At 41.1% G+C, this 25322-nt stretch overlaps 8 protein-coding genes across 12 annotated transcripts; 5 read left to right on the forward strand and 3 right to left on the reverse strand.

Annotated features, from left to right (window-relative positions):
* Nucleotides 1–5: 5 nt before the first annotated feature.
* On the forward strand, nt 6–8090 carry LOC6729526 (protein unc-13 homolog 4B). 5 transcript variants are annotated; one of them, XM_016177501.3, is made up of 15 exons: nt 6–244; nt 1374–1653; nt 3953–4293; nt 4357–4404; nt 4714–4873; nt 4933–5753; nt 5816–6030; nt 6088–6365; nt 6424–6514; nt 6594–6667; nt 6727–7092; nt 7151–7411; nt 7474–7643; nt 7699–7880; nt 7942–8090. In XM_016177501.3, exons 1-15 carry the CDS (start codon nt 192–194, stop codon nt 8031–8033), a joined length of 3432 nt encoding a protein of 1143 aa, XP_016036202.1. In that variant the 5' UTR covers nt 6–191; the 3' UTR covers nt 8034–8090. The 5 variants fall into 5 exon arrangements, with proteins under 5 accessions (XP_016036202.1, XP_016036204.1, XP_044779106.1 ...); XM_016177503.3 differs by lacking the exon at nt 6–244 and adding an exon at nt 352–929; XM_044923171.1 differs by lacking the exon at nt 6–244 and adding an exon at nt 1287–1312.
* Nucleotides 8091–8174: 84 nt separating this feature from the next.
* LOC6729530 (protein lin-7 homolog C) lies at nt 8175–9399 on the reverse strand. The gene is made up of 4 exons (XM_002104802.4): nt 9242–9399; nt 8912–9178; nt 8632–8765; nt 8175–8567 (listed from the first exon to the last, which is right to left on the reverse strand). Exons 1-4 carry the CDS (start codon nt 9276–9278, stop codon nt 8418–8420), a joined length of 588 nt encoding a protein of 195 aa, XP_002104838.2. The 5' UTR covers nt 9279–9399; the 3' UTR covers nt 8175–8417.
* A 144-nt stretch (nt 9400–9543) lies between these two features.
* On the forward strand, nt 9544–10472 carry LOC6729531. The gene is made up of 2 exons (XM_002104803.4): nt 9544–9704; nt 9771–10472. The coding sequence occupies exons 1-2, from the start codon at nt 9641–9643 to the stop codon at nt 10400–10402; spliced, it is 696 nt and encodes a 231-aa protein (XP_002104839.1). The 5' UTR covers nt 9544–9640; the 3' UTR covers nt 10403–10472.
* Nucleotides 10455–13398, reverse strand: LOC6729532 (dolichyl-diphosphooligosaccharide--protein glycosyltransferase subunit STT3B). The gene is made up of 5 exons (XM_016174738.3): nt 11902–13398; nt 11653–11843; nt 11125–11595; nt 10875–11073; nt 10455–10820 (listed from the first exon to the last, which is right to left on the reverse strand). Exons 1-5 carry the CDS (start codon nt 13291–13293, stop codon nt 10749–10751), a joined length of 2325 nt encoding a protein of 774 aa, XP_016036205.1. The 5' UTR covers nt 13294–13398; the 3' UTR covers nt 10455–10748.
* Nucleotides 13399–13603: 205 nt separating this feature from the next.
* Nucleotides 13604–14659, forward strand: LOC6729533 (zinc finger protein 830). The gene is made up of 2 exons (XM_016177504.3): nt 13604–13789; nt 13942–14659. Exons 1-2 carry the CDS (start codon nt 13704–13706, stop codon nt 14618–14620), a joined length of 765 nt encoding a protein of 254 aa, XP_016036206.1. The 5' UTR covers nt 13604–13703; the 3' UTR covers nt 14621–14659.
* A 193-nt stretch (nt 14660–14852) lies between these two features.
* LOC6729534 (trypsin-1) lies at nt 14853–16479 on the forward strand. Its single transcript, XM_016177505.3, has 4 exons — nt 14853–15439; nt 15502–15888; nt 15951–16027; nt 16084–16479. The coding sequence occupies exons 1-4, from the start codon at nt 15181–15183 to the stop codon at nt 16360–16362; spliced, it is 1002 nt and encodes a 333-aa protein (XP_016036207.1). The 5' UTR covers nt 14853–15180; the 3' UTR covers nt 16363–16479.
* A 23-nt stretch (nt 16480–16502) lies between these two features.
* LOC27209471 (glucoside xylosyltransferase 2) lies at nt 16503–18474 on the reverse strand. Its single transcript, XM_016184896.3, has 4 exons — nt 18149–18474; nt 17956–18074; nt 17387–17684; nt 16503–17325 (listed from the first exon to the last, which is right to left on the reverse strand). The coding sequence occupies exons 1-4, from the start codon at nt 18149–18151 to the stop codon at nt 16657–16659; spliced, it is 1089 nt and encodes a 362-aa protein (XP_016036208.1). The 5' UTR covers nt 18152–18474; the 3' UTR covers nt 16503–16656.
* A 130-nt stretch (nt 18475–18604) lies between these two features.
* LOC6729536 (U3 small nucleolar ribonucleoprotein protein IMP4) lies at nt 18605–20115 on the forward strand. The gene is made up of 2 exons (XM_002104808.4): nt 18605–18895; nt 19349–20115. Exons 1-2 carry the CDS (start codon nt 18709–18711, stop codon nt 20056–20058), a joined length of 897 nt encoding a protein of 298 aa, XP_002104844.1. The 5' UTR covers nt 18605–18708; the 3' UTR covers nt 20059–20115.
* Nucleotides 20116–25322: the final 5207 nt, after the last annotated feature.

The raw sequence follows: 25322 nt of genomic DNA on the forward strand, positions 1-25322 counted from the left end.
ACCAAATTAATAAACAAAACTAATCTAATCTAATCTTTGTTTATTTTACAATATATAAATAGCGTTTTAAAGTGTGCGAAAAAACACACGCTTACGTTAATTCGAATTGGCATTAAGGAAGTGCCTGATGGATTTTAAAATCCTCTTAGCCTTATTCAATCTGGCATTCTGACCTTGCAAAGGACTTAATCATGCTAAAAAGTTACTTCCGGCGCTCGGAATTAAGGATATTTGAAAAAATAAGGTACGTTTTTTAAGTATTTAAATAATTACGCTTATAATTTAGCTTGGCATCTGAAAATGTGCCTTAAAGTGCGTAGTTTGACCATCGAAGCCCCAGTCTGCAAAGGTAGTTACAAGAATACCAACACCTAGCCCTTCAAGAGTATACATATGTACACACACAGGTGTGCGTGAGGCTTACCACCATTAGAACCATTCATTGGTTACATATTAATGAAGTTTCATTCAACAATTTTACAAACTATAAGTTTTTAAAATCATAAGCAGCGCTGTTGCTTGAAAAAACGGCCGATCACCATGGCAACAGGTGTCTGTCTGTATTTATCATCCCGTTCCTTCCCATTTCCCCACTTTCGCCTAACGTTAGATGCTACAAACATCCATAGCTCATTATAATGTGTGTGATAGTGTAGGGAAGAGCGTGTGAATACCACTGAGAAAAATCTACGTCGGAGAGCAGCTTTGGCAATGAATCACATCGTTTGTTCGTTTCGGTTTCGGTGCAAATAAGCCGTTAGTATGTTTCTACACTCCGGTGACACTTGTTGGATTCCGATTCCGATTTCGATTCAGTGCCTCTGAAGCTGAAAACGCAACTTCACAATGGACGAGGAGCAGATGTGGAAGGGCTTCTTCTTCAAGTTGCAGGAGCTCAAAATGAATCCACCCACGGAGCATGAACAACAGTAAGTTGGATGAATAAAATACAGACTCACGCATACCTGTAGAAAACTTGAAAACTCACAGATAGACAAACATTTGTTCGCCAGACGAGCCGAAATGTGTGTTTCAGTTTCTCTAGACAAATATGAACATCTTGGAGAACTGGAACTGTGTCATCAGATAAATTAAAGATTATCATGTGGAATTAACGTGTGTGCGTGAGGAATGGCAAGTGATGTAAGGGAGTCGGCGAAGCCACAGATCGATTTTACCACCCACTCGCAACTTAAACATGACTCAGTTTTAGGGTATTTTTCACTGGGCATTCAAATACATCTACATAAGGTTGCTCATAGTACGAGTATCCCTAATTGAAATGGAATCCCCATTAAGTGATGACTAGCCAGTGCAGATAATATTTAATGACTTTTTTTTCGAATTATTTACTAATTGGACTTTTTCCGCAGACTGCAAGACGGAGATGATGGATTTTTCGAAAAGTTTGGATCCCTACTGCGGCAGAAGTCGCAAATCGATGAGGGCGTACTCAAAAGTTCACTGGCTCCCTTGGAGGAAAATGGCAGCGGCGGGGAAGAAGATTCGGACGAGAGTCCCGATGGCACCCTGCAACTCAGCCAGGATCCGGAGTGCACCAGCATCGATACCTTTGCCACCGAGAGTACCCTGGCGTCGAGCTCGGACAAGGATATTAGCACTTCCGTTCTGGACTCGGCGCCTGTGATGAATGTAAGTTTTGTAATTGAGAAATCAGTGCTGTGAATCAGGTTGACAAAGCCATTAAAAGGTCAAAATGAATCAGACAATCAAACTGCATTCCACCTGGTGCAACTAATAGAGCTCCAGCTTAAACTAAACGTAGCCTATAGTTTCATTATAAGATTACTATATTATTGATTTGATTTAGTATCTTACATACTCCCAAAGGCGTACGTTAAGATGTTTTTTTGGCTACCCCAGTTTCATATTTATACAAGTGATTCATACGAGCACTTGTGAATTCGTAAAAATCAGTTTAAGGATGATTTATGGTTTAAACCGCCCTAATATATATATATGTATATTAATGATAGAGTATTGATAATCGCCGCTTTGCGAACTCGTTTTGACTTGTTGGGTTAGTGTGCACTGTAGCTTTTAGGATTCGAGTGAAAGTACATCAAGATAAAGCTCGTCATTCACTTTGGGTTTTAGCAGGTCGACTCCCAAACTAGCTATCCACCATGGTGGGTATTGGTGAATATGGATATGGTCACATTCACGTCATAATTCCTAGGCCCGACTACCGAGGAAGTTTCGACATAGGTCAGTTTTCCAGCTTGCAGCGCGGCGTAACGATAGCCTACGAGTTAATTCAATGTTTTATCTTGTGCCAACATTTTGCTGTTCGCATGTTTGCCGTCTGGGCAGGTGTAGTTTAATTGAACAGAAACCGAAAATGAAGTCGTGTCCATAGAAACGAAACGAAACGCTTGCACAATAAACAAAAGAACTTGCCTATATAGTCGGACTGTATAAACAAACCGAATAATGTATACTGACAGCATAAACAAGCACTACAGAACATGCAAACATTGAAGAACGCCAGAGCGGCCAATTGAAGGGTGGATGGGGGGAGAAAGCTTAATGTACTTTAGAAAATACATTTTTCATTACCACCTTGAGCTTTTCCTTTTTGTATCCGAAAATAGACCATTTTCTCTTAAGATTGCTTTATTATTGCTCACAAACACTTGGCCATCGTCGTCTACATACGAGTTTGCACAAATACAGCAAGCAATCTGAATCGAATTGAGCGCATACACTTTTTATCTCATGGTCAACGTCAAGATATTTCGGATATCGCAAAGATTTCCCACACCGGACGCTATTGTACTTAGCTACAGACTCTTCTCCGAAGCGGTTGTGTCCAGTCGGTGCTCCTGAGTCCGTGGGTGTCCACGATCTGTCCACCAGCGCATCCGATCGTGCTCGATAATATGTGCGTCTATATCGAATTGTATATTTGCCAGAGAGTATTTGCCAAAAATTTCAATTTCGCTTGCACCTAGAGAAAAACATTGAAAAAGTGGAGTGATCGGTTAGTGGCTGGGTTCGATCATGAGCTACCTATCGCTACCACGTGTTCTGAGCAAGTTCGGCTCCCAGAACCACAGTCCGTCTAACCAAAGTTCGAAAACCAATAGCCTAACCAGATCCAGTACGCGCACCGGATGCGACGAGATCAGACTGCCGCGCAAGGCATCCTCCACCCAGTCGCTCAACAAGCCATTCGAGCGACGGATGAGCATACTGAATCGGAATGGGAGCATTTCCAGTCGACACTTCCGTGGTGTCCACAAGCATTTACTCGATTCCCACGCCAAGGCGGTCTGCCACTCGATGACCGTAAGTAGAGCCCGAAGTTTGGATGATGGCAGGTGCTACATCCATATCTATATCCCTGTATCTGGCATCCATAATGAACTGAATCGGTTCATCAGTGCCTCGGTAAACAAAAGCGATTGTATAAGTTCATTGATTTGGCATAATTGTTGAGTCACTCGAGTTAAGTGCACAGAGTATTTTAGTTCTTAAATACCTATATCTATGTACTTGTTTTTTGCAAAAATCATAATTGAGAATTATGTAAAGTGTATCTACAAGATATCCGAAAAATCACATAAAATATGAACATTCTGAGAAGATTATTGATTTGAATTTGGAGCTAAGTCAATATTTATGTTATTGGATAATTTATGGGAAAGATAAAACATTTTATTGTAGCAAGCATCCAGAAGATACTTATTTAGAATGTATCTAAGCAAACATGACCTCAGCTGGGTCTGTTTTTCCAATTTCCCTGCATAGATTTGTTTATATTTCCGTATTCTGGAATTTGTCGATATTTACTTAGGCTGTTTGACCTTTAGAGAAGTGACTTATTTCTATTTTTGCTCAAAGAAATTAAAATACTCCACTGATTAGGTGATTTATAAATGTCGCATGTGCTTTGGGATTGAACTAATTGTTGCTTTTGCTTTTGCAGGTCACAGATCTGTATGAAGAGATATTATTTGAAATTTTCAACAACATTGGCTGTGAAAACAACGAAGAGTGCACAAACAGCTTGGTCGAATTTGTGCAGGATGCATTCAAAATTCCGAACGCCACTCATGAGGAAATTTATGAGGCGGCGCGTCTGAAAGAACCGCCCAATGTTAGACTAAATGTCGAGATTATAAAGGCCGAGAACCTTATGTCCAAGGACTCAAACGGCTTGTCCGATCCGTTTGTTACCCTGTACTTGGAATCGAATGGCTCCCATCGATACAACTCATCGGTCAAGCCAGCCACATTGAATCCCATATGGGAGGAGCACTTTTCACTGTGAGTCTTGGTTCATTCGTATAATCACTGAAATCTATTTGTTAATGTTTATTTTCTTGCTAGGCCAATTACTGAAAATGCTCGGGACGAAGTTCTTATCGTTGAAGTGTGGTAAGTGTGACTTTGCTTGCATATTGAACTCATATAACGCACTCATAAAACCAAAGTTATCTGGCTGATAACTCTTCTTGAACTAAAATTCTAAAATGCACTTATCGCGGATCAATAGGTTTATGGTTTATGGTCTGAATCTAACTAACTTAAAGGTATGGCATCTTAAAAACTCATCATAATTGAAATACGTTTGATTAGTAAAGAACGTTGTAGAATATTATTTATAACTTCGCATTTTTATGTTAGAAACGCATATATCTATTTATACGCATAGTTCTCAATTAATATACATATAACCTTTTTCAGGGACTTTGATGCTGCGGAAACCGTCAAGGAAAAAGTCAACAAAATCCTGGATGTTAAGGGTGTCAAAGGACTTAGCAAGCTGATGAAGGAAATAGCTGTAACAGCTTCCTCGGGAAAACATGATAATGAATTGATTGGCAGAGCTGCAATCACATTGAAAGTAGGAAAATATCTAATATTATCAAAGATCGTAGAACTAAAAACACCCATATTCTTTAGTCTATTCCCGTTTCCGGCCTCACCGTTTGGTATAACCTGGAAAAGGGAAGCAAGGGACGCAGTCGAGGATCACTTCTGGTTAATCTGGCCTTGAGTGCGGAGAAGAATAAAAGTGTCGCCGTGCAGGAGCACAAGAACCTGCTGAAACTGCTCCTGATGTACGAGCTGGAAACATCGCAGGTGGCCAACTACTGGTGGAGTGGCAAGTTCAGTCCCAATGCCGAACTCATTCGATCCCAGCATGCTGCCCAGAGTGGGTTAACTCCATTCGACTGTGCGCTAAGCCAGTGGCACGCCTACAGCACCATCCATGAGACGCACAAACTCAATTTCACACTCTTTAATTCAATTCTGGACGTGGTGGTGCCAGTGATCACCTACATGCAGAACGATTCCGAGGATGTGAAAACATTCTGGGATGGCGTGAGACGGCTGCTTCCCTCGTGCTTCGCAGTGCTAAGGAAACTAAGATCCAAAAACACCAGTGATAAAAACATAATTAGAGCTCTAAACGAAGTTCTGGATATTCTAAAGAAGATTAAGGAGCTGGAAGTGCCGGAGAATGTGGACATATTCCCCAAATCGGTGTATGGTTGGCTACACACAAACGACACTGGTGAAACGTGCAATATTGACACTGCCATTGAGGATGCAATCAACACGGGGACAAGGGAATGGCTGGAGCACATAGTGGAGGGCAGCAGGCAATCTAAGAACACCGAAACCGATGACGAAAAGCTGCAGTACGTCATTAAACTGATACAAATGGTGCGGTCTGACCTGCAACGTGCAATGGAATACTTCGATAAAATCTTTTACCAGTAAGTTTCACAATTGTGCATTGATGAATCAATTATTTATTATTTACCTTGTTCATTTTTAGCAAAATTCAGCTTAACTATTCCGCTGTACTTTATTTATTTTATGACTCAAAACTTGCTGAAATCTGTAAATCGATTATAATAGAAGTGTGCAATAATATTAAGAGATTGGATGTGCCAGATGATCAATTCGAATATTTGCCCAACCTTGAGAATGTAAATATGGGCACGACTTTGTTTGAAGTCTATTTAATACTCAAGCGTTACGTCCAATTAGGTAAAGTACTTAAGTACTTGCTAATAGCAAATCAGTAATTGTTTATTCCACCCATAGGAGAATCTCTTTGCTCCGAGCCCCTGGAACTGGCCAACTTTTACCCGTGGTTCGAGAGGGGAGTTACCCACTGGCTGGATATATCAATAATCAAGGCATTGAGTCGCATCCAGAAAGCAATTGATTTGGATCAGCTGAAAGCGGTCGATGAAACAGTGAAATACAGCTCCTCGGCTGTGGACACACTTTCCATATTCTACCAAATCAAGATATTTTGGCAACAACTTGACTGGCCAGAGGTCGAGGGTTCCTACATCTTCGTAGCCAAAATTGTCAATGTGAGATTGAATATTATAGTTATAGTTGTTTTCTTTACTAATAACTATATTTTTATAGGACCTTTGTCGCTGCTGCATATTTTATGCCCAACAGATGTCCCGCAGAGTCGAGAACATTTTTATTGCTGATGATAACAATAAAAATTTCAGTAAGTTCTATTGGCCATCAATTTGTATTGTATTTGTATTGGCAATCAATCAATTGCAATTAATTAATTTATGTTATAGTTTTGTCGGAGGAGTGGTGCATAGCGATAAACAACATGGATTATATCCGCCAGAGCTTACCTTCATTCATAAAGGTAGAAGTTTTATTTACATAAATCAAACAAATTTATTAAAAGCATATATTATATTTCAGGAACTTAGCATTGATGACATCATCAAGAGATTGGGGGAGTATCGAACTAACTTAGAGGCTGAAAGATGCGCAAGCACCATAAAAACTGTCATTGAAAATGCATTGGACACCGAACGCAATCAGATTGTTGAGCTCATAGAGATTGTGGCTAGGAAAATGGCACCGCCAATTAGGCGATACTTGGCCGAAGGTGCTGAGGTGCTCGCCAAGGACTCCAACTCTATGGATCAGTTGATGATGTACCTGGAATCCTCATTGGCCACGCTCTACGATACTCTCAATGAGATTAACTTCCAGAGGATACTGGATGGCATTTGGTCTGAGTTATCTATTATCATGTATGACCTAATTCAATCAAATCTTGACGTAAGTTCTGACTTCTCAAGTATGAAACAATATAAAAAGAACTTGATTATCTTTTTAGAAACGTCGACCACCAGCTTTCTTCCAAAATTTGAACAATACTCTTCAGACAATGATGGACTGCTTTAAAATGGGCAACCTTCAAACTTCGGACATAAAAATATTGTCTTCAATTCAAAGTCGACTAAGGCTTTATTCCCTGGAGACAGCGGATCTTATTCATCAGTATTACTTGGAGCGTCTAGAAAACCAAAAGAGCCAAGAGTCATCTCCATATGGACAACTTACCGTCACGGCTCAGTTAACTGATTCCGGTTTATTGGTAGGACTTCAATCATCATTTATAACTTGAAATTCATTTAATGAATTATATATATTTTATAGTTAAATATCTTAAATGCTCGCAATCTGCTGCCAATGGATTCAAATGGTTCGGTGGACTCATTTGTTAAAGCCAGTTTCATGCCCACGAGTCGATTCAACGACGTACCCACTGTGAAGACCAACGTCCACAATAAAAGTTGTTTTCCGCTTTACGATCAGGAGTTTCGTATGTAAGTAGTTAATTTTTAATTTATAAATCCATATATTTATACCATCCTTCGACAGAAACTTGAGTGACAACCAGCGAAGTGAAAAGAATAGTCTTATTGTGTTTAGCATCAAAGATAAAGACTTATTTGGCATGTCGAGCCAGTATATAGCAGAGAGCTATATATCCTTCGCAGACCTGGAAGCGACACCACCGGGCGAGCAAATAATGATGAATCTATCCAGACCAGAGTATACAGGTACCTAATCATACTTTCAGCAGATTAAAACAGGAAACTAATACATAATTTGTGCTTTCAGATTCCGAATCACTGCGTGCCTTGGAATACAGACTAGGTGATAAGCAGGCCAAGGATTTCCTTAAAAAGCTGAAGAACAGATCCTTCTCCTGAATTGCGAAAAGTAATACGTTGTAAAGAAAAGCAATAAAACTGTATTTTTATATTTTCTACGGCAGTCGTACTAAAAGTTAAAAAGTTGCTTTTGAAATGGGCCGCTTTTTTGGACTGAAACTTATAAAGAAAAGATTCGCATTGTCTGACAATTTTAATTACATTTATTGGAACAAAAAACCAACGCGGTAATTAGTTACAAATATATAACACTCACTTTTTACGATTAAAGAGTAATTTTCCAGAGTTTCTTTGTAATAAATAATATTTAAATGGTATTTGTGGTAAATTATATTATTCGTAAGGGCTTGATTCACGCATACGTGCATATCAGCATGGTCTAATGGCAAAAACTACTATGGCACAAGTTTTTGCCGATTTGCCTTATTGGCGACGACGTGTGTTGCGTTGCTTATCAAATCGCATTTCCATTTCCTCGAGAACCTTTGGTGTGTAGCGCACCACCAGCTTTACAGATCCGACAGCTTGCTTCAATAGCTCCACGGCCTTCTCGTGGTTTTCTCCTTCAACAGACTGAAATATTGAAATTTTGCATATACTTATGGAGTTGAGGTGCATAAATGAATTATTGACTTACCACACCATTCACAGACAGAAGTTGATCTCCCCTTTTCAGACCTCCATGCCTGTCAGCCACGCCTCCAGGTATTATACGGGATATATAGATGGGCGAGTTTTGCTCCTTGCCTCCCATTACATTGAAGCCCAAGCCTAAAAAATAGAAATCAGAGATTGGTAGAGCATTCCATATAAGATGTATAATAGAAACATATATTCTCGGTCTATTACGATTATGGTAATGTTTCTATGATATAGGGGAATCCCCTCGATTCTTAGCTCATTGGGGCCTGTCTTACCCTCCTCCGTTTTGGGCAGCTCGACGACTCTGGGATGAGCGTGTCCCTCGCTGGCTGCGAAGGCTGCCACAGTGGCCTTGGCAGTGGCGGATGCCCTCACGTCGTGGGAGCCCTGGATGTCCACCGTCTCGTAGACGTGCTCGTACACCTCCCGCACGGAGGTCATGAAGTCCGAGTTGAGCACCTTCTGCAGGGCGGCCAGTTTTGTCGTGGGGAAGTCGCCACTCGCTTGCAGCTTTTCCAGCAGCTCTATCGATCTTTTGACATCTGAAAGTTGGAGCATTGGGTGTGAGTTTCCCCCAACTGGGAATGGTTGGCATGCATGCTTACCTCTAGACAATGTCAGTGGTTCCGCGTTATCGGCCATATTGTTGTTTTATTTAATAATATTCAGTCAAATTGAGCTGACCTGAAATATTATTCGAGCAGCTGAAAATAATATGACCGTAAGTACCAGGGGCACAAAATACCACACCATTAAAATTTATTCCTTATTTTAAATAATTTTGTTTAAAAAATAGTAATAAACATTTTATTTTTTATATTTCACATTAATATATGTTGTTATAATCTAATCTCAGTACTTTTCGTTTAAATAATTCACTTTGAAAATAAACAAGTTTCCTGAAAGTGTGGTATTTTATGCATGTACTCCAATGGTCATATTATTTTATATTGATATTATTTCCGCACCGTATTTATTTAAACAAACAATAGAATAAAAGCAAAATGAGCCTGCCAGCTGCACTATTACAGCGCCTGAAGAAGCGCGGACTTGTGACCAAACAATCGGGTAAATATAAAGATCAGCATACGTATAGAATCTAAAAAGAGGATAACCAACTTCATCTTTCCACAGGAGCAGCACCAGTTTCAGAAGCTATAGAAGAGATTATAGCCGAGAACTACGACGACGATGACAAGAGCGGCCCTTATCCGTACAAGGAGGACATATCGCCGGAGCCCAAGCGCAGGAGCGTGGAGGAGAAGTTCTGGTCGCACCGCATCAAGGAGCGGATCGGCGTGAACGAGTCCTACCATGGCTATAAGCTGTGTCCCAACAAATACAACATATACCACAAGTGCTCGCTGTACTGCGTGAACAAGTTCAATAGCTCGCCGCTCTCGCAGCCCGGCCATAGGTATCTCAAGCGCTACAAGAGATTGCTGCGGAAGTATCCACTGGAGGCGGGCTGGAAGGATATCTACGATAAGGGCTGCAAGGCGTTTTACTTCTATAACTCCACCACACAGACTGTTTCGTGGCTGCCTCCTTCGCATCCCAAAGCACGGATCACCAACAGCGCCGCCGTGTTTCGCAGACAACTGGCCAACTCCAACGATGAGTTCAACTTCGATACCAACATGGTTCAGCCCAAGTCTTCTAACCAAAATGAACTCGACGAGCCCGACGTATTCGTTCCCGCCAAGAAGCAAAAGTCCAGGGACCTGGAACGAAAAATCCAGCGACGTCGCCGTAATGATAACTAGCCGCACTGTAGTTCGCTACTGTTCAAATAAAAATGAATAACTATGATAGATATTAAGGTTTAAAAATGTACACTCTGCTTTATTGAATTGCTAGCTTAAGACAATGAATGGTGGAGCCGCGAACAGATTTAAATCGAAGGAACCGGAAATTTCATAAAAGCAGCAACTCGATAAAATTGTGTCGCACGAGTCGGGAAATATGTGAAAGTTGATTTTGAGGCGGCGATTAAAGCCCTCAACATGAGGATGCGGTGGACACACTTTCACCAAACCATGTGCTATGTGTAAAGTGTTTTAACCATGTTATATATATTGGTGAAAGATCAATACAATTATTTATTTGGGTTTATTTCAAGGTTCGTTTTCCCTTAACAACAACCGGTCGGTTTCGTATGTAGCCTTTGCGACGCTTCGAGTTCTGCAAAGAATCAGATTGTTAATCGAGTTCATTGAGAGCTGCAGAGTACACTACCTTTCTCGAGATGAAGTTGGCTGGAGGAATCGTTCTCTCCTTGGTCTTCAAAGATGGTCTGTTGAACTCGTGCGGCTTCTTAACCCTATAGATGCGAACAAGCCAGTGTTCTGTGGTGTAGGCCTCCTCCAGGTAGGTAAGATCGAAGTCCTTATTCCCAATGACGGCGTTACGTGTGCGATCATATCCAGATGGGCCTCTGAAATAGGCAATGAGTATGCATCGCTACCTGAAAAATGTTTTCGCTTACCTGTAGTCCAACTTCAATTCCCCGAATCTGTAGTAGCTTAATTTGTACATAAGGCAGTTGAGCAGGGCCGGAGCACCTTCGGCATCTACCCTGAATTCACCGCGGTCGGTAAAGTAATCGCTTTCCTTAATGTCCTTGGGATGCTCGCCCTCGGCAATTCGGACCATCCACAGGAACTTGTTGATGTCATCACCGGAATAGCCGATCACACCGCCAAAGATCACCAGAACGTAGTCCACGTCAAGAGATGTCATAATTTCGTAGGATTTCTCCTCGGTTGAAGACATTGCCTTGCCAACCAGCGCTATGTGACTATTGTTCCATGTATTATTATCCACTAGCGTCGTTCTGTTTGCCATTCCCGCTATCTGGTATCCGTAATCCCACCAAGACATAACGCGGGCATCATCGGCAGTGTTCTGCGAAAGCCAGTAGTAAGCCTCCCTGAAATCGTCTAAAATGTTGCGGGATCTAGCGGAGAAAGGGTTAGATAGGTTTAAAGAAGACATGATGCTACTTGGTGCTTACCCATCTTGACTGTTGTGGAAAGCCAAGACAATGGAGGGACTGGAGTAGGCATTGCTGGTCACCCACGTGCAGTGGACAGCGAACATCATCAACAGCATTAGAACGGCCAAAATAACAATACTCTTTAGGTTGGAGCTGACGCCAGTATCCTGCTGGGCATCATGCTTAGTACGATGCTTCAGCTTGCCAGCCTGCAAATACGAGGTTTTTAAAACCAAATCCAATGGATGTTTGTTGATAGTAACTCACCTTGTCGTACAGAGTCTTCTTCTCAATGGAATCCTCAGCTTCATCCACTTCGGTGGCTGTGCTTATGGCTGTGCCCATTCGCTTCGACGAATCCTCTTGCAGGAACACATCCAACAGTCCCGAAAAGGCCACTCCGGCCAGCATGCACACCACTGGCGTAAGGGTCAGCATCAAACGCACCATCACACCAGCGAAGTAAACCGCACTGATAGCGTACAGCACCACGAAAACGCGCTCGTCGTTGATCTGCTTGATGCAGTACCACACTCCCACTGGGAAGGCGCACACCAGGATGTGCAGATCGAAGAAGAACGAGAACCAAGTGGTGGGCTGATGCTCCGACACGGATGCAATGATGGGAATGTGGATCTTAGCGTAGCCAGTATCCCACAGCGAGTAGAAGCGTCCACTCCACGGAGCCACAACGCCCAGCATGGTGAGCACCACGACGGCCACAAAGACGCCAACGCCCACCAGCAATCCGCCGACGATGAACAACTTCCGGAACTCGTTGCGCGACAGCACGGACTGCAGATGGCGCAAGGTGGCAACGGCCATCAGGAGCACAAACACTCCCAGCGCAGCCATGTGTTCACTGGTGCGTATCGGCTGGAATCCCACGAAGGGGATCTGCATGGAGAACAGCAGTCCCAGGATGTAGAAGGTGCTGTAGCTGGTCAGCAGACGTGGCGAGTACCTGCCCATAATGAGCAGCACGAAGACGTGCAGGGGTATCAGGTTGATGATGAACACGTAGCCTCCCCAGGCGGACACCATGTAGAAGTAGGACAAAGCGGCTGCGGCGGACCAGAACACGGATCCAGTTTTCACGGAGCGCACCCACAGGAAGTAGGTGAACTGCAGGGCGAATATGGCAATGCCCTCGTTATCGTACGATCCAGCCACCGACCTACTGATGTAGCCAGGCACGATGGCGATGAAGCTGGCGGCGAAGAGGCCGGCGCCCGCGGACCACAGCTCCTTGGTCAGCAGGTAGGTGGAGATGGAGGTCAGACCGCTGAAGATTGGCGCCAGGAACACGCAGATATCGCGAATGTGAACCGGTATGTTGAGTACGTGCAGCAGCCAATGGATTCCTCCGGACGTAATCATCAGGCCTGGATAGACGGTACCGCCCACAATCCTGCCGAGCGGATACCAGGCCCGCTCGTCGAACCAGTTGAGGAAGTTGTACCAACCATTCTGCACCATATAGGCGGTGGCACGGTAGTTGAACCACGGATCGAACTCATGGATAATCGACTCGAAACGGATGACGGCGAAGAGGCGAGAGGAAAATCCGGCCAGCCAGGCGATTAGCAGGATGGCGAAGGTGATCAGGCTGCTATAGCCAGCCACCTTGCTGTTCAGCATCTTCGGCGTCCGATTCATGTCCCAATTCCAGCCAGTAACTCGAAAATTATAACCGATCTGAAATGCAACGACACATTCTTCGCTTAGACACGTAGTCTAAAAAAATTGCCGGGTAGACTGCCAACTCGTTTTTAGAGACGCTATCGATAGTGCAATCGATAACAAGACCAGGGCAACGTAACTTTGATTGCTTTTAAATTTGTATTTACCTCGTTTTTCTTTATTCAAAAATAATTTAAAGTACACTTAAACAATTTTTTTTCATTAACTTCCTGTTCGTTATATCAACATAGCATATCAAGACAATATAATGCTCCATTCCGTTTGTTCTGTGCCAATTTAAAAACAATCGCATGTGCGCTCATCTCTAGTTAAATTCCAATGATTGACAGACGCCGCAGAAAAACCTAAGAATATTGAAAATCAACATGAATAATGGGAATATTAAACGCCTTCAAAAGAAACTCAGCGTTTCGAAAAAGCCAGCAGTCACTGTGGATTCACCATTGGCAAAATATCCTTTACAAAAGCAAAAAATACACTAAAATTGTATTGTTATTTACACTTTTTAGCCGGTGTTTACTAAAACATATTGTTTTCTGGTGTAACTTTTAATTTCGAATAAATATTCAGCCAGTTGGTTTCCTTAACTGAACTTAATTATACGTATGACTCCTCGGGCATATTGACCTGCATTATTTGCAGGATTCCTATCAAACCCAACGTCTGGAAGGTGCACATCAACTCCAAGCAGCACAAACTGAATGTGGATCAGGCGAAGCAGAATAAGGTGGAGAAACCCGTCACCACCACTGCACCCAAGGACCCTACAGCTCCGTCCGCCAAGACTCCAGCTCCTGCCAAAACCGCCAGCACACTGGCAGATAAAACTCCACAGAGCAGCCAGGAAAAGCATCCTCTCATCGTTCAAGAGAAAACTGCTCAGGAAAATGCGAGCAGCAAGCCTGTGAATGAAACTACTGCCGAGAAACTGCCCGAAAAGTTCTTCGACGAGGATAAGACTAATAAATCTGAGGCCGCTCGCCTTCAGGACGAGGAATGGCAGCGATTCCAGCAGGAGATCAAGCGGGCGGACACGGAATCCAGTGTAATTGTGGCCGACGAGCAGGAGGACATCAATCTCAAGCGACACATCAAGGAGATCGACGAGCAGATCGACAACTGGAAGAGATTCATCAAAATAAACGATCAGAAAAAATTGCTTCTTGGTAAAAAGCGAAGAGTAGACCCCAAGATGGAAATCGATCCGGAATCGAGTTCAAGCGAAGAAGATTGCAGTGTGGATGATTTGTTCGACTGGAGAACGAAAAATCTGCATAGTTGAGAATAAATATGATTTTTAAATGTTACTGTTATAAAACAACAAACGTCTTTTAATTATTATTATTATTAATTATTGCATTATTCCATTCAAGAAGCCTTTCCAACGCCAAAAAATTCAAAAAATAAGCGTGTTTTAAAATTTCAAAAATACATTTTGTATGCTACATTTTTTCGTCAATTTTTATAAACTGAAAGTGGAAAAAACTGGTGGAACAGCTGATGCATCTTGACCATGAAAGTGACCAACAGGTAGAAAGTGGTACGTGGCCACACTGCGACTAACTCTCACATTTTGTATTAGCGCTAAGCGATTCATACGCTACATTACCATCAGATTTAGTACATATTTTATGTTACATTAATTCGTTACAGCCTCTTATTTATTCTTAGGCCGTATTTACAGAAACCTTGTTAATGTTGTGTTAAGCATTGCGTTTTAGTTGTGCAAATGTTTTGTTGTATATAAGAATGTTTTGAATTCGTTACGTTTTTCGATGTGATCAAGTTTCTCATAAACACAAGCATATCCCCATTTGTAACAATGATATCTCATTCGTGAACATGAGCCCAAAGTATATAATCTTATTTTGGATGTTGACGGCGAACTATTCCAGTGTGTTGAGCTTGGAATATTCAAAAGGTTTCAACGAGTCGGACGCTATTAACACAATTCACACGGGCCACAATAAACGAACCAGTAAATTTCTATTTGACACAATTTTTCGCATAAGTTCGGGAGTTTCGAATGCCTTTGGACTTTCGGATACCGAAGACGAGGTCGAGTATACCGAAAATTCCAGCCTAAAAAACTGTGACTGTGGTATGTGCATGTGTTGTTTGTTGCCGATATTCAAATTAATGTGATAAATTTCACTCGTGCAGATTGTGGCTTCTCGAACGAAGAAATCCGGATTGTGGGGGGAAAGCCAACGGGTGTCAATCAATATCCTTGGATGGCACGCATCGTGTACGACGGCAAGTTCCATTGCGGAGGATCCTTGCTGACGAAGGATTACGTTCTATCGGCCGCTCACTGCGTGAAGAAACTGCGAAAGTCCAAAATCAGAGTCATATTCGGCGACCACGATCAAGAGATCACCTCGGAGTCCCAGGCCATCCAACGTGCGGTTACGGCCGTGATAAAGCACAAGAGCTTTGACCCCGATACATACAACAACGACATTGCCCTGTTGCGACTTCGCAAGCCTATATCGTTTTCTAAAATTATAAAGCCTGTCTGCCTACCGCGCTACAATTACGACCCCGCAGGTAAATATTTCTAGCATTTCTGGCAATATAAATGTGCAATATTAATCATTGATTCGATTTAGGTCGCATTGGAACAGTTGTCGGCTGGGGACGGACGTCCGAGGGAGGAGAACTACCATCCATAGTTAATCAAGTTAAGGTGAGTTATGCTAGTTGTGCCCTTAAGTAGATTGTGACCAACTACGAACATTGCAGGTGCCCATTATGTCCATCACGGAATGCCGAAATCAAAGATACAAAAGTACTCGAATTACCTCATCCATGTTGTGTGCGGGTAGGCCTTCCATGGACTCATGCCAGGGCGACAGTGGAGGACCGCTGTTGCTATCCAATGGCGTTAAGTATTTCATCGTCGGCATTGTGTCCTGGGGCGTCGGTTGCGGCCGCGAAGGATATCCGGGTGTTTACTCCAGAGTGAGCAAATTCATACCGTGGATTAAGTCTAATTTAGAAAATACCTGCCTGTGTTCATAGTCAATGTTGTGTGCAAATACACGACCTTATTTATTGCCTAGCTAAGTCCGTTTTAATGCAAAGTGTCTTTGTTACTACACCAATCCATCGAAAATAAAATTAATTGTTTCATTTAAACTATTGAGATATCAATCTGGATCAGCTGATGCACAGTTTTCATATATACATTTTTATTGCGTATATAAAAAATCTTTTAGTTCTATAAAAACTATGACTAATGTATACTCGGATATAAATGCTACTGCTACACTTTCTAATAATAACCTAGTGTATTATATTACAATTACTCTACTGCTAGACTTCCCTGTACCTTTTACTTATGACTGCGTTCGCCACTTTTAAGACTTCACTTGATATTTTTCCACAGCTTGAGTTCTTGACGGATGGTATACTGAGTGCTGCATGCAAGGGCATTAGGAATTCGGTGTTGGCATTGGAGCCCAGTTGGTAATTCTCCATAGCCTCGTAGATGCTCTTAAAGAGTGGCTGCCTGTCTGAGTGGAAATAACCACGATTTCCGTGGATTACCTTAACGCCGGCGTGAGACATATTGCAAATGCTCATGTACATGCAGTGATCTGGACGGTAGTTGTATTCGCATGGCATGATGTACAGCTTATCAGGATGATAGTAAAATAGTATGTTGATAATGTCTTGATCCCCCCAAATAATGCGTAGCTTGTACTCCTTATGAATAGACACGATTTGTTGCTCCCATTTCATTTCCCTCATCCGTGTGAGATTCATTAGCATAACGCCGGAATTAACGCCCAGTCGACCATAGAATGGATGTCGTGCAAATCGATTGTACCAGCCAATGTTTTCGTTCTCGTGCTCGGGCGTCAGTGCTGACATTTGCGTCTCATTGAACTTCTTAAAGAATCGCCAGATATCCGAGATGGGCGACAAGAACAATATATCCGTGTCCACATACAGCAATGAGTCCACATGCGTCAGCAAAGACTAGAAAAATAAGGGTTTGTTACTCTTTGAATTATATGTATGTATGAAATAATTAACTTACCGGCAAAAAGAGACGTTGAGCTGCACATGGCTTAAATAGATTCCTCCACTCGACTTCATTGCCACTGGGAAACTTCAGTGGCAAAATCTCAAAGTCAAATGTAAATGGCTTGATATCGCGCCAGTCGGTCAGCTTTTCTCTGAACTCATCACCCTTCCCGTCCTCCGTGAAGATCACAAACTTGAGGTACTCCTCGTCGTAGTTGAACAGAATGGCCGACTTGATCATAACCAGAGTCTCCTGGACTCTCTGACCGCAGCATACCACCACGATGTAAAGCGGCGGTTTCCCAGTCTGCCTGCAAGTTAGTATTATTTTTGTTTACTTGGAAAGTTTAAGTGAATCATCTGTTTAAATGCAAACACGCCTTGTGTATTTGCTTTTCCATAATGGGCTTTTGTTTGGCAACAGGGAAACTATAACAACCGGAATGGCCGAAAAAAAAGAGGTCATAAAACCCGAGGTGAAAGCAAAAGTTTTACATTCTTGACTAATAAAATATATGGTTTCTTTTATATCTCTGGAAGCATCTGTAGATATATGTGATATATATTCTGATCTCCACTTACAATTCGTTATAGCCGAGCACCTTTCCCTTGTTTTCGGTTACCCAGGAAGGTCGCTGATGGACGAAATATGAAAGTATCGCTAATGCAATTAAGCAAAGCAAACACATGTGAAGATGTTGCTGAAATGGTGCCAAAATTAGTATTTACACTTAATATTACTCTGAGACTCTTGCAAACCAATTCTTTTATTTACCATTTTCAGGTTTTGCGTAAACAATGTTTTCGCCGCAAATTGTTTATGTTTTTTGGGCCGCCAACCGACGATGCCATAATTTTTCACCGCAACGAGCAAGATATGTGCACAACTCCTTATTTAACCAATCAAAGCAATGGATATTGCTTGGTCCTGCGATTTGGCTACAGTGAAACCCATGATAAATGCATTTTTGTTTAAAAAATGCGCAAAAACACTAAACAACTAGCACATTTTACAGTCGTAAATATTTGTGTTAGTCAAGATAGCGGCGAGGTCCTGGTCTTTTTAAAATCTCAAGAGTGTCACTGATAAGTATTTTATATCTAGGCGAATAAATAATAAATCAACATTCTTAGAGCCTGCAAGTAAATATTACTTGTATTAATATTTAGATTTGAACATAAACATATGTTAAAGATTTATCCACAGTGTTTCTTTTCCACTCGTTTCATCAGCAGCTATCGATAAGCTATCGGATGTCATCGAGTGGTGTGGGTATTGTTTTCATTTATTTTCAACAGCACACGTGCAACCAAAAAATATAATAACAAATAAAAATGCTGCGAAAACAGGCCAGACAGCGAAGGGAATACCTGTATAATAAAGCGCTCACTGAGCGCCTCAAGTCCAAACAAAAAATCCAGGAGACCGTTGTGAAAAGCATAAATGAAAACAAGGCGATTGGCTCCAAAAATGTGAAGAAAAGTCTCACCGCCTACAAGTCGCTGAAATACGCTGATGAGGGTAATATAAATATACCATCTATTAAATAATGTTTTAATAGTTTCAAGTTAGTACAATTATGCTGTTAGATGAACCAGCAATACAGATGTTTTCGTTTGAAAACTAAAATCCCAAGAGCGTACAAAGCTAGCATTCGTGTTTCTCAAATAGCAAGTCGAGATTTTATCGGTAGTTAAGAACTAACAATTACAATTAGTAAATAGTAATTTCCCATGCGTGTTTGGACGGCAGACAGCAACAGCACATATTAAATGTTGATTTTAGTGCAATTATAAATGTGTGTCCTGAGATTTGAGAAGATAAAACCGGCTTTATTGAAAAGGATCCTTCTTTAACTATAAAACGTTGCATAGATCTTAAAAGGTGTTATTAATAAAGATTCTTGTCTAACGTTGAATCTCAAACTTTGTGTATTAAATATAATTGTATTAAAAAAGAATCTATGTATTTCAGGTGTCGATGACCGCACCGTCAATGATGAGTATCACTATGCCGGATGCGAGGATCCGAAAATAATGCTGACCACCTCGCACAACCCCTCGTCGAGATTGAAAATGTTCATGAAGGAACTGCGGCTGATTATTCCAAATGCGCAGCAGATGAACAGAGGAAACTACCAGCTGACTACACTAATGCACGCCTGTCGTGCCAATAATGTAACCGATTTCCTAATTATCCATGAGCATCGTGGCATCCCGGACAGCCTTGTGGTCTGTCATCTTCCGTACGGGCCAACTGCCTTCTTCAACATATCCGATGTGGTTATGCGACATGATATACCCGACATCGGACACATGAGCGAGCAGAAGCCACACTTAATTTTTAATAACTTTAAAACGCCCATTGGCCTGAGAACTGTTAAGATACTCAAACACTTGTTCCCGGTGCCCAAGGAGAACTCTCAAAGAGTTATGTCTTTCCTTAACCACAATGACTCGATTATATTCAGACATCATCAGTACAAATATGTGAACAAGGAGTTGGAGCTCAGCGAAGTGGGGCCCAGATTCTCACTGAAGCTGTACCAAATTAAGCTCGGCACTTTGGAGAACATCAAGGCAGCTGACACGGAATGGATTAACCGACCTTATATGAATACCTCGCAGAAGAGGCTCATCTTTTCTAACGATCCGGGCATAATAAATAAGGACACCGAGGCTTAGATTAAGAGATACCGAACGATTTAAGAAAAATAAATGCGTTTTACTTTTATAATGTAACTACTTCTTTCATTTTTATACGGCTATTATTTATCGCAACTACATTACATAAAGAATGCACTAAAAGTATATTTAAACAAATAATGAAGGGCTCCAAAAGAAAAACGGACAATTATTGAAAGACCGACCGACCTTTGAAAGAACATTCGAACAGTAGTCGTGAACATTTGGCGATGACCGTTTGACTCTTGAAGTTATGAGTCCCAGAATCTGTCTAAGAAGAAACCAAAGGATGCTGCAGAACATGGGTATTTCAAATCTGGGTCACGCCCCTTTTTGCCTCTTCAGGTCACGAATTTCTGCGGCTGGCGAACCCAACAGATGCGCCAAGCCACTTCTACGAAAAAGTGGAGTTATTTTCTGCCGCCTACGCCAATATATTTTCACTTTTGAAAAGAATTTGTTTCGAATGGTTCCTTCGTGCGAACCAATTACGTTTTGGACTATACATTGTATAGGGAATACTTATAGTTATGCATCATTTAAGAGCACTTAAAAAGTAGTCAATTTGCTAACTTTTTCGTATGTCCTTCTAATATTAACTTCACTGATCGATTGTAATAAGTTTTTTGTAATTAATGAACACAAATTGTTCATTGTCTGCGACTCGGACAGACGATTGGCAGGGATCCGCATCCGCTGTTCCATATCAGTTAGTTAGATCAAAGGCTAACACGATCTAATAAGGTGTAAAACACCTGACAACACCAGCCATATAATTAAATGTGTTTATACTAATTCCGTCTATCATTTAGCAGCTGTCCGATGCTAATGATGGAACGCATTCGCCTAAATAGCCTGCCTGCCTGCCTGCCTGTACAGGCTGTTGGATCTGGCACCCATTACTGGCCATGCCGATGATCAGCAGGCCGCATGGAGTATGGAAACCCGTCCACTTCGTTCGACTGCGCTCCGTTTGGACTTGGACCACATACAACTTGATACCACTGCCGTGAAACAATGCAGGGGATGGGATGAGCACTCGGACACACAAGCGAGCCCGAACCCGAGCCCAAACCCACGGATTCACATGGCAGAGACGGGAGAATTCGTGTGTGCCTTTTTACCTTTCTGCCGATCGCCCTTTTCTAACACCTTTTCTGTGGTTCGATCTTAAACACAGGCGTGCCGCTGCGTTGTCGGCGAGTAAAAAGTGAACAAATGAGTGCCGCTCGATTATTTAAAGCCAATATCTCTAATTACGGTTCTGACACATCGCACAGCAGTTTCCATTTTTAATTTATGGCTTTCATTTAATGTAAACTACTTCTTGGCCCATTGTTACGCTTTGTCGGACAGGTGGTGCATTGGCCGCCCAACGTCGGATATTAAATAAAATATGACTGCCTGTTTCACACTCGTATTTGTAAACGCTTCTCAATAAATAAGTAAACAAGGGCTTATTCCCTTATAATTGATCAGTCTTTTGGCTGCGGCTTAAGCGCATTAAAGTGGAAAGGATTTGGCGATAAGCATTAACCTCCCATGGAGTTCATTATTTGACCTTAAATACATTAACAAACTGTGTATTACTTAAGAAATAGTTGAACCACACAATATGGGATTTAATTTTGGAGTAAATACATAAGAAAAACATTTCTAATCTTTATCAATTCAGATTTATACATTTTATTTTCATAATCAGTATTATTTAAATTGCAAATAATTTAATTATTGATTTTTGGAATATTTATTTAAAAGATTATTCTTACCATTTACTTTTCCATTTTTCTTATTTTGAAAGCAACATTAATCTCGAAAAAAAACTTAGCTTGATGGGTGCTTCCAAATATTAGACGAAAAATTAATTTAAATTCGCTATTAGACACGCAAGGCAAATTATCCAAGTAACTTATTAACAAAATGATTAGTTCCACCCATCAATATTAACAACAAAGTTTTAATTCTGCAAATGATTATTGTTATTTCTTTGAGTTTATGGACTAATGATTGTGTTTCTTATAAAACGATTCCCAATGAATAATCATTTGCGAATGATAATTGTTTAGAGATGAATAAGGCCCACCTAGGCGGCCAAAATATTGACTCATTTAAATAATAGTCTTTGGTGAAATTCGCAACATAAACTTGCAATAAAACGGCTGGAAGTTCATTATAAAAATCGCGTTGCAGCTGGCGAAATGGATTTCGAAAGAGTCATTTTTGACAGCAATGCGAATAGAAACAGATTTTGAATTTGGGCCGGGGGTTATTTTATTATTTTGTGTTTATTTTCATTGGTTTCCGTTTCGGTGGTATTCAGCCTGGAATGGATAATGGTAACAACTGTTAACCGTTTACCGCATCGAATGGATTTAAAGCGTGACTTGCTGTTTGTCGGATGTCCTGATTATTACGCATTTACAAGGCAAATGTCAAGCCTGCTGGGTGGGTATGCTGGGTGCACTGGGTAGCCGGGGTATGCTGGGCGAGTAAACGATTTGAAAAGATTTATGGTCGCGGGTTAAATACCTTGACCATCCCTCTGCCAACAGAATTCACGTAATGCCTTGTAATTGTTGGGCGTGAAATTTGTTGTGATTGTATCTGTTGTTCCATCGGATTTGTGTGTGTTGTGTGTACGCATTCCCATTTGATTGAGCAAACCTCGGCGGCTATAATTTCATTAAAAATATGGTTCTGGGTAAAATGTAAATTTATGTCCAGCTTTCGTCACGCTAGCGCATTGTGAATGCCTATTCATGTTTCGGCAAATGGTTTTTAAATAAATTTTAAATATAATTCACGCCTAAATTGAATAGCTTGGCTGTTGTTGAATGAAATTAGAACACAGAATGTCCTGGCTGATGGGAAAAGCTGCTTGTTCTCATGCAAACACAACCAGGAGAATTACTCGATTTAATTTATGAATGTAAATTAACCATATTCACATGATTCACGCAGGGTTGCACGCATTCTTCTGAAAATAAGAATAGTTTAACTAATAAAAAATTACAGATTTTCTGTTCGAATGCCACAACTATCTATTAGAATCCTTAATATATGTCCTTAATATGAGTCTAAAGATTCTTTAGGATTATATGTTGTTTCTGGACTTCCAAAAACAAAGAAAGGCAACCAAGAATGTTGTTATAGGTTGGTTATTATATTATATATTATATTATAAGTAGATTATTTCCGGAAAAATTCGATTTTACTCAAAGTTTATTCCAAGTTGAATTCTAAATTGCAGCAGAAATGTATAAATTTATCTTCATTCAATCTAGATTCATATGAAGCAATTCTTAAAGGATTTATTGGCCAGAAGTCATTCATTCATCAGCAATTATCGTCGACAAAGATATTTGAGTTAAGAAGATTTCAAGTGTTGAATTATTAAAGCTTAATTGATTATTGAATTAATTGTTTAATTGTCTTCTTGCCATCTGGCTATAATCCTTTCTTCATTTAGCTGATTTTGGCCATCAATTTATATTTCTCCGAAACTAAAACGCTAAATTTTGTAGACTTTTATGATGAAGAAATAGTGCGCGATGCATATCTCTTAATAGATATTCATATTTAAAGAATTTAACTAGAAAAGTTGTAAAAATAGAATACTCATAATAAATATGTGAAATTTTGCTCGCCGGGGATGAACTTTAATATAAACATAAATGGCAATGGTGGATACTCCATGATTATTATTATTATAATACAAATGGCCGCGTGGCTCAATTAATGTCACACATGCACGAGCAATAATAAAGCTATTAGGTGGGGAAATACTGGCCATATGTACATTTCTAATTATATAAATTATGTAAGCACATATTTATATGTGATCTGCTTGTGGAACTGCGGTAATTTGCGGTAACTTGATTATTTATAGCGTGTAATTTAACGGGCTGATTGAATTTCTGTAGATATTCAAAATCTCGTTAATGGTTAATCAAAAGTGCTACCGTGGCCATATTCATATGTCCACTTAAATTAAAATACACAATTTCATTACAGTGCGCACCAGGCCACGCCCACCCCCGACCACCATGCTCCAGCGATGGCCAATCGCGTCCTAGGTTTCCCATTCGTATAGACAAGCGGCAGAGCGAGATGGAGCGAGAGCGTCGCCGTAGTGCCATCCCGCTTTGCCGCCACATGGCTCTCACCCCATTCCCACTCGGAGTTCCTCCATGCCACATACCACACCACATACTACATCCCATACCCATGTCCATGTCCATGCCCAAGTCCAAGGCGATTCTCTCTCTGCGGGCCACATCGCTGTTAACCTTCGCTCGCCGAGCACCTAATTATCGCTATGAACGGCACAATTATGGCCCAATGCGATTGTTGTTTATAAACAGATAAATAAATTCCTTATTAACGAGGGCGTGCGTTGTAGGAAATATATTTATATATTATATAAGCAATTTTTAATGAGATTAATTGGCATGGGTGTGCTATACTACTGGCTGTATGAAATGATTACAATTATATGGAACACTTTCTATCTGACAATAAATTAGGATAGTAATTATAATAGTATTATTTTTTATCTTATGCTAATTCTGAGACCATCTGCGCTATTTCTCAAAACTGGCAACAAAAAGCAGGCCAATAGTTCATGTGATTAAAATTCAATTATACCGCTGAGCAGCTATTTGCCACTGCTTAACTACTCATTTGCCTTCGTGTTAGCCAGATATCATTAATTTACACTTGGCGCAGAACAGGAAGAATGCAGACTCATTAATAGCTAATGCGATTTAATACACCCATCCGGGGGATTGCGATTTGCTGCTCTATCGGGCGCACTATTAAAGACAATTATCCATACTAGTGTTAAATCGAGTCTCGCCAAATCGCGCTGCTGCCCCATGAGCTCCATAATCCACTGATGGCCCATACCCATGTACCCATACCCATACTCATGCCCACACCGAAACACAGAAAACACTAAATACAAAACACAAAAACACAAAATACAAAATACAGGCCCAAACCCACACGTTCGCCGAATGCGGTGGCAATGTGCTTTGGCTTTTACGTTCTGTGGAATCATGGCCGAGTCGCAAGCAGGCAAATTAACTAACAAGATTATGAAAACGTAAAATCAGTAAATCGGTAAAGTGGTTGTAATTTTCTTTTTCAACACCTCTCTCGCATTGGGCCGTTAGCCAGTCGCGGCCTGGCCAGAGTCCCAGTCCCATACCCATACCCACTTCCAGTCCCAGCCATGGCCAGAACCAGCTGCCGGGGCGGCT

This window comes from Drosophila simulans, chromosome 3R (genome assembly GCF_016746395.2).
Source record: "Drosophila simulans strain w501 chromosome 3R, Prin_Dsim_3.1, whole genome shotgun sequence".
Classification (NCBI taxonomy): domain Eukaryota; kingdom Metazoa; phylum Arthropoda; class Insecta; order Diptera; family Drosophilidae; genus Drosophila; species Drosophila simulans.